The 11,529-nt window shown below is 36.5% G+C and overlaps 1 protein-coding gene across 1 annotated transcript; it reads right to left on the bottom strand.

Annotated features, from left to right (window-relative positions):
• Positions 1-9,444: 9,444 nt before the first annotated feature.
• Positions 9,445-10,894, bottom strand: LOC122072224 (protein SENSITIVE TO PROTON RHIZOTOXICITY 1-like). Its single transcript, XM_042636795.1, has one exon. It carries the CDS (start codon positions 10,854-10,856, stop codon positions 9,639-9,641), a length of 1,218 nt encoding a protein of 405 aa, XP_042492729.1. The 5' UTR covers positions 10,857-10,894; the 3' UTR covers positions 9,445-9,638.
• Positions 10,895-11,529: the final 635 nt, after the last annotated feature.

The following is an 11,529-nucleotide window of genomic DNA, read 5'->3' as shown; positions in this document are numbered from 1 at the left end:
TTCAATTATCAAGATTGTGAAAGACTAATAGAAGCAACAGTTTTAGCCCATGCCTGTAACTTGGCCTTCATCATCCTCTGTTCATTAAGAATGCAGGGGGACTTATCATCATTTCTCTCTTGAACCTTTCTCAATCCTTTCTCAACTCGAAGATACCGCGGCGGTGGCTCCTGGTTCCAGCGCTCCAATTTCTCAAAATCAATGCTGCATTCGATGTAGTCCGCCCCTGCCATTGCTAGAGCTTCAATTGACATTTCTGCTTGTTCTGGGTTCTGCAAGAACTTCTTCAAATTAAAATTGGTTCCATCCATGGAGTGCTTTCTCAAGGTTTTTATACAGTTTTACAGTAGTGGCTAAGTAGTACACGGGTTATGTGTTTCTTGTGAAAACTTTATATTGCCTATATCCGTGAAATGAGCAGAGCTTTACTTAAGCTAGCTCACGCTTCTCTCACGTTTGCTATGTTAAAACTGTATATTTCCCACTTGAGACTGTGATGAGTTGATTACATGATTTGAAATGGGTAGTTGAAAAGTTTTGGACATGTGAAATTAAAGTGTTAAAGAGGTACAAATGTGGCAAACTCCTAAGCAATTCACAAACATATTGTTCTTATTAAGGCCGTGAGGATTGAAACCTTATAAAGATAAAAATGGCGTTTGAGTTCCAGAAGCTGATGACGTTTTGAGAATTTACAAAGGCACTTACGTCACTCTGTTGGAGCAGGTACACACCAGCGTGCAACCAATGGAAGGGCAAACATAAGCATCTTCAGTGTGAGGCAGCATGGTCTTTCCGTACCCGTTGTGTCTAGGGATAGACACGCAAACAGACAGGGTTCTTTTCTCCTTTGTTTTAAGACCCACTTGTCAACCCAACCTTGTCTTAGGTGAACGTGAGATTTGATTCTAAGACTTGGCTACAATAAAACTGTCATCACTAGATGTTCTAGCTGGCACCTTCATCATCCAAATGGCCACCTTGGACAACCGCAAGTTACTTTTACAATGTGACCTTGAGTAAGATTGTCGATGGATTGGATTTTGATCCGATAAGGGCTCACCAGCTCTTAAGAGGGATCCAATAAATAAATGGATTAAAAATTGGTAAGGGAACATGATGAATGCTAGATTAGCAGGGTTCTTTTCTCCAAAAAAAAAGTTTTCTCGAATACAAAAAATTGATGAATTTGACTTTCTTCAACACATCGGGCATCCAACCAGGCATCCAACGGCTAGACTGCCTTCTATTTTATCACAAAAAAATATATGTGCTTTAAATTTTGAGAGAGGAGATAGGGATAGGGGTGGTTAGCAGACGGCGTGAGTGAGAAACGCAAATATGCCCATATTTCTCTATCAGAAAAGGAAGAAATCCGATAGTGTTAGCTGAAGATATTTTTTTACCCAAAAAAGAAATAATAATAAAGACATTTTAACCTCACTGGATGACAAGAGACTGAAAAACTTTTTATTTTGTCAAAAAGAAAAAAATGAAATTTTCTGGTCAAATAAAAGGCAGAAGGTTTTAATGGATATATATATATATATATTTATATATATATATATATTTGTTTTCTCAGGTAAGATCGATGTATCAGTGTATATACACATACAACTGTGCCTTCAACCATTGGATAATGGATGGGGGAGAGAGAGAGAGAGAGGAGATGTATACTTATATTTCTATCCTCATCTCTATTCAATGGTTGTAAGGCATGACTGTGAACTTACTATCACGTACACAGTCGTGCATGATCCTCAATAAAATTAATTCGGGAAGAACATGGAGTAGTAGAGGATCCAACATGAAGAACAGAACAATAGTTCGAAATTCACGAGTTAGAAATGCTGTCATGGTTTTAAGTATCGGTGCGTATCGTGCCATATAGGCCGATACGTATCTGTATCGATGGGTATCGGCACGATACATACCAATACGCTATGGAGAATTTTGGACCTCTTTTTGTGTATCGGCATATCGTACGTATCGTATCGTGCCGTACCATATTGGTACCGATACGTATGATAAATCTGAAATTTTCTGAGAGTATCGGTACGTATCAGTACGTATCGAAGGTATTGTGCAGTATCGATCCATATCGTACTGTTTCGGTACGATACGGCTACTTAAGTGTGAATTTTTTGTTGTTTGAAACAAACAATTCACACTCTCACCAACAGTTTTCTAGATTTTTTATATGTTATGTAAAAACAAGTGTTCTACAACTTCCATGGAAATTTTTGATTTTTCTCAAAAAAATATATTTTTTTAATTTTTTTATTCCAAAATTAATTTAAAAAAAGAAAAATCCCCAAAATTTTTTTAGAAAATTTAGTTCATGCAACTCTTAAAAATAATGTCATAACTTATAATTACTAAATACATGATTTCAAATGAAACCCACATTTTTTCCCCAAAAAAGTGAGGGTTTCAAATTTTTTTTTTTTATTTCTCAGATCTACTCAAATATATTGGTCCACACTTTGTTGATTTTTTATATGTTCTTTACAAACATTTAATCTACAACTTCTATAAAAAAAATTTAATTTTTCTACAATGAATGGGAGACCCACTACCATAAATATTTCGACTGGGGTAAATATTGTGTCTATATTCGACAAGTGCAGAATATCATCGTAATTGCTCCTATTGAAGAAGAAGGTCCTAGCCAAGGATTTGAACCACCACGACACTCTTCACGGCACTCATCACAGTGGCAATGGCAATGAGGAAAGAAAAAACTGTAAGAAACTCAAACCTCATCATTTTGAACATGTTCAACTCAATATATTTGTCTATCAATACGATATCCTCTACTTAAATATTTATGCATTCTACATGTTATATATAGTTTTTTTTTAACTATTTTTTTTTTATGCAAAAGTGTATAAAAATGTGTTCCTTATCTATTTATGTGCGTATCTTTAGCGTATCTCCGATATGATATGATACCTTTTGATACGTATCTTAATTTTGACCGACCGATACCGATACTTTAACCCTTGAATGCTGTAATATACTCTTTCCCATAACTTCTTATACCAAATCAACCCAATGAAATGCAAATAAAGAGTCAAGAATGTGATCAATATTTTCTAGAAAAATCCTTACATATAGATTTGAGTGCCTTAGGATAGGTATCGGGAATAGTGGAGGGGGCAACACTAGAGGGGAGTAATAATGACCCAAAATTAGTTGGGTGAACTCCTCACCATAGGTGGAAGAAAACTTTCTTCAACTCTTGTCTAAAATGAAAAAAAGAGACTACTCGCTGATTCATCTTTTGATACAACTCATGTCTAAAAAAAAAAAAAAAAAAAAAAAACCAGGGTTGTCAAAGGTCTTTTTTTCCCTTTATTTTATTTGCGTATAAGTCGAATTAAAATTGAACCAAGGTGTTTGGTCAATAAAAGCAAAATAGGAATCGATAATTATAGGTATCTTTCAACAGTGTCTTATCAATCTATTATTAGTCTGGTCTTAGTTTTTCATAAGAATTTGTAAAAAATTATATCAAATTTTAGGGAAATTGTTTCTAGAGACACGTGACCAGACAAACTCTCTTTTTCTATATTTTAATAGAAAGATTACAGAAAATTAAAAACATATGGAGGACTGACCTGAAGCATCTCCATCTATAAGCAATTGGAGATCATGCCTAGGATATTCAATGATCATGTTCCAGATCTCGTTTCATACCATACAATAAGTGCATAGGCAAAAAAAATAAAAAATTAAAAATAAAAAATTTTTTTTTAAAAAAAAATCTAGATTCATGGATCCAATAATTATCCAGTATGCATCTGATGGCTAATAACATCTGAACACGCACCTCAATCGATGGATACGCACTGAAGAGGATTTAGTTCTAACATACAATTACTATCGATGATGGAAACTTCTTGATAGTCCACTTAATTGTGCAATTTGGAAATGGGATGCATGTGATGATGCCAACTGGATTTCCACTCCTATTGCATGAGGTCAAAAATATTTTTTTCATACTAATCAAAGGCAATTAGATGTCCATGATGGGAAGATTCTCTATTTCACCAAGAGAAACTAGGAACATAGAAAACATAGGTGCATGTTATGGTTCATTCTGGATTTAGACATAATTAACTAAGATACCCTTTCATCTACATCTTCATTTTTTTTTTTTTAACTGTGACCCTCATGCCTAAACGTGAATTTGAAACCGAAACAATTTATCAAAACTGAACCGAATCATTTACATCGAAATCATAAAACCATTTAAACCATCAAAATCGATGCAATTAACCCATATAACGATTAAATATTTGATTATTTTAACAAAGCATAATGATTTAATTTAGAGAAGAATTAAGGACCATAGAGGTTGTCCAAGAGTCTATTCAATAATTTACTCTTATTATGTAGCAAACTGAATACTAACCGTTTAAAAACCATATAGAACAAACCGTGATCAAACCGTTTAAAATTGTGAAATCGACACCGTTTAAAAATCATGGAATAAAATCTGTTTATTAAATGGTTGCAGTTTCAGAAAATGCAATTGTTTAGTAAATGATGCGATTTTAGTTTCAATTAAATAAATGTGAATCAAACTGAACCACATCGTATACATCAAAATCGAACTAATTAACACCCTTAGCCTAAATATAGGTGTGGCAAAAATATCACCCCACCTTTGTCGAATAAAAAATCTAATTGATATATCGGCTGCTACGTGTTCTCATTGGCCCCACACTAGTGCAAGGGCCATGTGACGAGGCACGGATCTCTGATTAAGATACCCTCAGTACAGATTCAATGGTGTGATCGTGCATGTACAGTACACACGTGATCAGCCCTGGAGAAGTTCAAGTTGCAGTGGGTCAGTGGGTGTAAGGAAAGTTGGTAACGTAAACCTTCAGAATGAATGAAGAGCCAATACCGTCACTAGGCGGCCATCTTCAAGTTTCACGTGTAAATTAATCATTCTTTTCGCTTCAATTCCCCTTACTTTCTTCTCATCTCCCATGTTACGTTGTTCTTCTATTGCAACTGGATTGAGAAACAAATTAAGAGAAGAAACCCTAGTCATATGAGAAGAAACAAGAAAACCCAGTTCAGTTACCTGAACAACTTGGTTTTTAAACTCTGTATATATCCGTGATCATCCTCAAACCTGTATAGCGGCAGCTAGCTATCTATAAATTTCTGTGAGAGAAGAGGTTTAATTGAGAAAATAACAATCTCTCTCTAGAGAGAGAAATAATAAGATGTCGATAGAAGCTCTAGCCATGGCAGGTGCTGATTACATGGAGAGAGGTATCGAGTTGGAACCCAGAGCTATGGTTCAAACACCACCATATCTACTGGTCTGTAATGGAAGTACTGAAGAAGAAGAAGAATGTGATGGTGATGACAGTAGTGGTAATGGTGGAGATGATAATAATAAGCTTAAAGAGGAAGAGATGAAGGCCTGGTTACTAGCATGGGCTAAAGAAGTGGCCGCCTCCATTCCACTTAATGCAGCCCATGTTTGCTATCCCTCAAGGTGTTGGAAAAGAAATGCAAGAGAATAAAAAACCAGAGATGGATCCATGTTGGGGCTTTAGTTGTTCAATTCCTGCTTCTGGAGTGGTCTTTCTGGCTAAACTCCTGGTTTGTATAACTTGGGGAGGTGAGGTCCATCTCTCAAAATAAGAAAATTGTTATTTCTTTCATTTATAATTCTGCATAGTAATCCTTTAATTTCTATTACAAAAGTCTGGAGAAGGAATTCCAGAAAGGTAAAATATTTCTAGTCCCTATAGTATATTTTGTTCAATTACTTTGTAGCATTTTATTATTTATTTAGAGTAAAAGGATTCACCATATAGTGATTACAACACTAAATAGGCTAAATTCAAAGTTTGGATTAAGTACTCGTATGAGAATAGTTCTTGCATGGTGTCTGATCCACACTTGGAATCCACTCAATCTCTCAGCCTGTTATAAGAAAATAGAGATTGAGTGGATTCCAAGTGTGGATCAAGTGCCGTATACAAATGGTTCTCATATGAAAACCTGATTCAGACTCCCAAATTCAGGCAAGGATGCCTGACAACCAACTACTCTGAGACAGAAGAGACTACATTAGAAGACCAACGGCCTTACAAAATAAGGCTATCAACTTCTATTGTCTTCGATATTTGTTGGGCTATTTTGTGGTTTATAAATTAATAGACACCAAGTAAAAATTACCTCTCAAAATTTGAGTAAAAAATTGTAAAACTTGGTCAAGAGTCACATAGACATGATCAATATAATAATTAAAATATGATCAGACTCAATCGGAGTCACATGAGACTCACCAAGCCCAGTCATTTTCTTAAGCAGGGTCTAACTCAAATCGGTCGAACCTTCAGTCCGGTTCTCCCATCCCCCAAACCCTCTAAAACCCTAAGTGGATGCATCTCTCTCTCTCTCTCTCTCTCTCTCTGACTAGGTGTTCACAGGATAGCATATCCTTCCTAGGATTGAAATTGAGGATACAAGTGGGATCATCAGTTGAGGTGAAACTTGCCATATCCCATCCCATGTATGGAGCTCGTTAATTAGAGGTTATTAAGAAGCCATGCATGCACACAGTGTATTACGTGAACCATGCATGCATCATTCTTTAATTTGTTTCAAATTAGGATTATTATTATTTTTAAGAAAGCGGCTTGAGATCAGAGGTTTTAGAATTTGGGAGATTGTCTTGTGACAATGAAAGTTCAAGTAATAATTCTTTCTTGTGGGTTCCATGAAGAGCTAGTCCCATCCATACATAGCTGGTGATGAAGAGCTAATCATCTCTCTAGGTGCTGGTGATCCAACGTAATCAATTGTGCTATGCCTAACGTGTAGTTTTTGTATTTCTTTCTATGGAATGACTTCCTTTTCTTTCTTTCTTTCTTTCTCTTTCTTTTTTTTTTTTCGGTTAAGTATGGATACGTTTCTTAGATGGCCTTTTTTGATACAGTCTTTCTATCTACCACATATGTAGTCAGGTGGAACTAAGATTTATTGGACAACTAAAACCCAAGGTTCTCTATTCCCATGTCAAGTTTCAAATCAAGAAAAATAAGACTTGGTCATAGAGTAAAATAGAGTGTCAAAAACATTTTTAATTTTTTTGAAAGCTTCAAATTCTTCGAAGGAATGAAACTTTAAAAAATTTACACAAGAGAAATTATAAAAAATGAGGGGTTACATACTTATCTCATTGGTCAAGTTTCAACAGAAAAAAATACATAAACTAAACATGTCTTACATGATAGTATTCTTAGTCAAGTTTCAACAGAAAGAAGTACATAAACTAAACATGTCTTACATAATAGTAGTCTGGATGATTTCTTAATCAGCTTTCCCTTTTCTTTCCTATTTGATAATTTATTTTATTCTTTTCTATTTTGGTTTGAAAATGACTAAATCAAAAGGGAAAAATATCTCAGAATTGTGAAGCTGTGCTAGCTACTCCATCTCTCTCCGTGTAACACTCTCACTCCTTTTGCCTCCTATTGATGAACCTAACCGGACCCCTGATTGATGGATTCTCTATACCACTAGCTCAGAGAACCCTCTTCCTTAAAAAAATTACTGAAAATCTACATATTTAACCACCATCAATGCTACACTACAGCCAAGAGGTAGCTAGGGAGGTAGCTAACCAAGTGAACTTCTCAGTTTTTTTTTTTTTTTTGGGTGGGTGTGGGGTGTGGGGTGTGGGGTGTGGGGTGTGGGGGGAGGGTGGGGAGGGGGAGAGAAACGAAGATAAAGATGGATTTGGATCCTAGGTCATGGCTACAACAAGTTCAAGATTTTACCAGTTGAGTAGGTAGCACCTTCTTGTTCCAAGGCCGGCGATACAATTACCCTTCACAGTTCACACCATTACTCTTTGATTGCATGCATGAAAAGTATTGTCTAATCCTAAACCAACTTTTAACCTGCTCGTTTAGGGCTCTTAACTTATTTTAAAATTTTAACCTCTTAAAACCCACCCTCTTAGCTTGGGCTCTAAGCATCTAACTTGACAATAATGTAGGATTGAAAAGCTAAGTCCTTAATTTAAGATCCGCGAATTATCGCCCACCAAGTATCAAGAGTGAAATTAAGATACAATATTATACTATCTTTGGTGGACGTCATATCATCTTCTTAGATAGATTAAAAAAATTTAATGGCTGACATCCATAAAGAAAAGCCTAATTAGCTAGGCTTTGGAATGGCTAACTGATCACTAGGGCCTGATGTGCATTGATATTAGTTCTTTATAAGCTTAATAATGCAGGAGAAGAATATTAAATTTGGAAAACACAAGGCCAAAGAACCTTCAGCACAAGTATATTCATAATATGATCGTCCTCTCCATGTAATTAAAAGGAAAAGATGAAAAAAGCGAAACCATTAACTACTAAGAGATGGCCTCGCCTATCTAGGTGGGGAGTTTGAAAGAATACATTGAGATGTTGAGAGTTGTAGAGTATAATTCTATATCAAGTTATTTGGAATCTTAAGTATGTCTTAATATAACCTATCATATGTAGACTCCATAACACAATCAGCTCATTGTCCTACACCTTGTGGGGTTCCATTTAAAAAATAGAAAATAAAAAAATTGATCACATATCTGATGTGAATAGTCTGATGTAAAGATTTTTGATGACTTGGGTATCATTTCCTTAATAGCTAGGATTTAAACGTAAGTTCTATTCTCGTCCTAACACATGTCACCTTGTTTAGAATAGTTACAGTTGCATGGGGATGTAAACCAAAACTAAACAAACCTTAAGTGAGTTTTGACTTAGGTTGGATCTGGCTCTTTTCTACCGTGTCCAATACTAGAATGTGCATCGGACCGTTGGGAGGACCTGGGCACGCACCTCAAGTCCTCCTAACCGTCCGATGTGTGTTGGGTGGATTGAGCCGTTGGAGAGGATTTTGACGCATTTAGGTTTGGCGAAAACCAATCTAAATACAAAGATAACTTTCCATACAAAAACAACATCCAAAACCTTATCCCAATTTAATAGTACGATTACATGGTGATTCCTAGCAAGGATGAAGATAACTCTCCATATTTTACTGATACTGGACAATGAAACAAAAACCGATAAATCCGACCCGTATTCATATTCGGTCCATTCCAGCTTTACAAATGCGCGATGCCTCATGAGTCATGCCTCATGCCACTTCTTAGGTTATTTTGAAACGGCTTTTGTTTCTCTATGCAGCCAACCGGATGCGTGGAGGCGGAGTCCTGCCACCATCACAGTGGGTCCCATGAGATCTCACAAATAAGCGTGGACACCACGCGCCCCTCCTCTACTTTTTTCATTTTTTATTCAATTGGGTCTACATTCTAACTCTAACCCACCTTTTTTCTTTTTCTTTCCACCTAATCAGAAATTTCAATATGGTTTCTTAGACCAATGAAACAATCTGTTTCTCAAGAAGATTGATTCATGTAGATCTATCAATTCACAGAAAACCCTAAAAAAAAAAAAAACTGATAATCAAGCAAGAAATCAAGTTCAAGACTCATCAAATCAGATATTTAGACATATCTAATTGCTCACTCAGTACAAGCTCAAGAACCTCCAAGAACTGAAACAAGTATAAACCAATCTTCTTCTTCTTCATGGACGACCTGACCACCAAATATCTTGAAACTGATCATCCATGGAACTAGGAGTAGTGTTTGAACTTAAACATTGCCCAACAAAGCTTTCAAATTGAAGCAATCCATCTAATATCGTCACATCATCTTTTGAATAACTAGGGTTTGGTTTTACCTCTTCAATTTCTTCTTCATCGTATTGATCTTCTAACTCTTCATCATCGTCTTCCTTCTTTGCTGCTCCTTTAGAATCTTCTTCTGCAACAAAAGCAGGCATGTGACCTTCGAACAGAGCCATATGACCGAACAATTTGTCCTTCCTAGGGAAGCTACAACCACAAGAACACCTCCACTTTAACTTCCCGCAGTGCTTCTGGTGACTTTTCAGATCAGCAACCACAGAGAAGCTTTTCTTGTTGCAGCGATTACAAGAAAACAGCTTCGGACAATGACTCCTCTTGAAATGATTCTTCAAGCAAATTGCAGATTTCAACGGTTTGAACGATCCGTGCGATTTGTTGCGATTACATCCATTAAAAGGACAGGAGAATCTGGTTTTCTTCCTCAAATACCCTCTTTCCTTTCTGTCAGGTCTCGTTAATGCCTTTATGGTCTTAAATTGGTTCCCGTGAGCTCTCTTGTGCATCCTAAGATTAGCATCTCGCTTGAATCCCTTCCCGCAGATCTCGCATCGATGTATGTTCACTGCTAGCAATTCCACTGCGTCCAATTCCACAATATCATAATCTCCATCTTCAATCTCATCTTTCACTCTCTTTCTCTTCTCAATCGAAGAAGAAACAATTGGTTTTGGTTTTGGGATGTCAGGGTTAGGCTGAGGAGGAGCAGGAGAAGGAGGCTTCACATCTTGTAAAATTGGGGATTCTTGCGAGTAACAAGCGAGAAGAGAAATTCCGTTGAGGATAACTTGTTGGATTACAGAGACGATTTCGTTGGAAACCAAATCCATCTGATCTCTTTCAATCAAAGTGTTTCTTTGAACATTTTGATAGAGAAATTGTTGAAGAGAATCCACTCTTTGTTGAAGCATCGACAGGTTTAAGAGTGGAAGTCGAGGATCGGTAATTACGTTGTCGTCGTTCTGAGGAGAGATTTTAGCGGAGAATGGAAGAGAAACAGCAGAGAGAGAAGGAGAATCCATGGCTGCGTGTGGCGTTTGTGAATTTCTCTGGTTACTTTCTTTATTATATGACGAGAGGAGAAGAGAGTAGTGCATGCAGCATCACTCACCAAAGAAAGTGAAGTCGTTTGATGAGTTGGCCTATTTATATACAATTATAATGATGGAATATACTTTGGGGTATAGATTTGATTCTAAATATCTATTCTATTAGGGGTGAAAGTTTGGTCTTGCATCTTGACAACCTGAACCTGCACCGATCTATTCTGAGCTCCGAATAGGGCTTAGGCTAAGCTTTTTGACCCTGACAGTCACAACTCTGGGTTAGGATTGAATTGAGTCAAATTTTAATCTTAAATTTTTATATTAGAATTTAGGGATCCTATTAGTATTTCATTTTTTATAATTTTTTAATATATAAGATATGAATAACAAAAACAACTCAATCAAGGTTAATCCAACTATCGTAGAAGCCAAGGTCAACCCAACCCTGCCCATCCTAGCCCAGCACGACCTAACTTGACCCAACCCGGCCCTATATGAACTTGGGGTTGCGTTAGGCCTAGGTTTGAGGATCTAGAGTTGGGTTAGGATTTTAAGAAACCCGGCCCAATCTAGCCCAACCCGGCACTGTTTCATCCTTACATTCTGTACATAATTGATAGAATACATGTAACATGCATTTGGAATGATACAACTCACTGGTATATCGACCGATACGTGACAATGGTATAGATATTTTGGAGGATAAAATGATCTCTTTCAATCT

This window comes from Macadamia integrifolia, chromosome 2, assembly GCF_013358625.1.
Source record: "Macadamia integrifolia cultivar HAES 741 chromosome 2, SCU_Mint_v3, whole genome shotgun sequence".
Classification (NCBI taxonomy): domain Eukaryota; kingdom Viridiplantae; phylum Streptophyta; class Magnoliopsida; order Proteales; family Proteaceae; genus Macadamia; species Macadamia integrifolia.
Note: the sequence above shows the minus strand (reverse complement) of the source record. Positions and strands in the feature narration are given on the sequence as shown.

Excerpts from the sequence above, each read along its gene's own strand:
- LOC122072224 (XM_042636795.1), bottom strand. The coding sequence starts at position 10,856 with ATGCACTACTCTCTTCTCCTCTCGTCATATAATAAAGAAAGTAACCAG.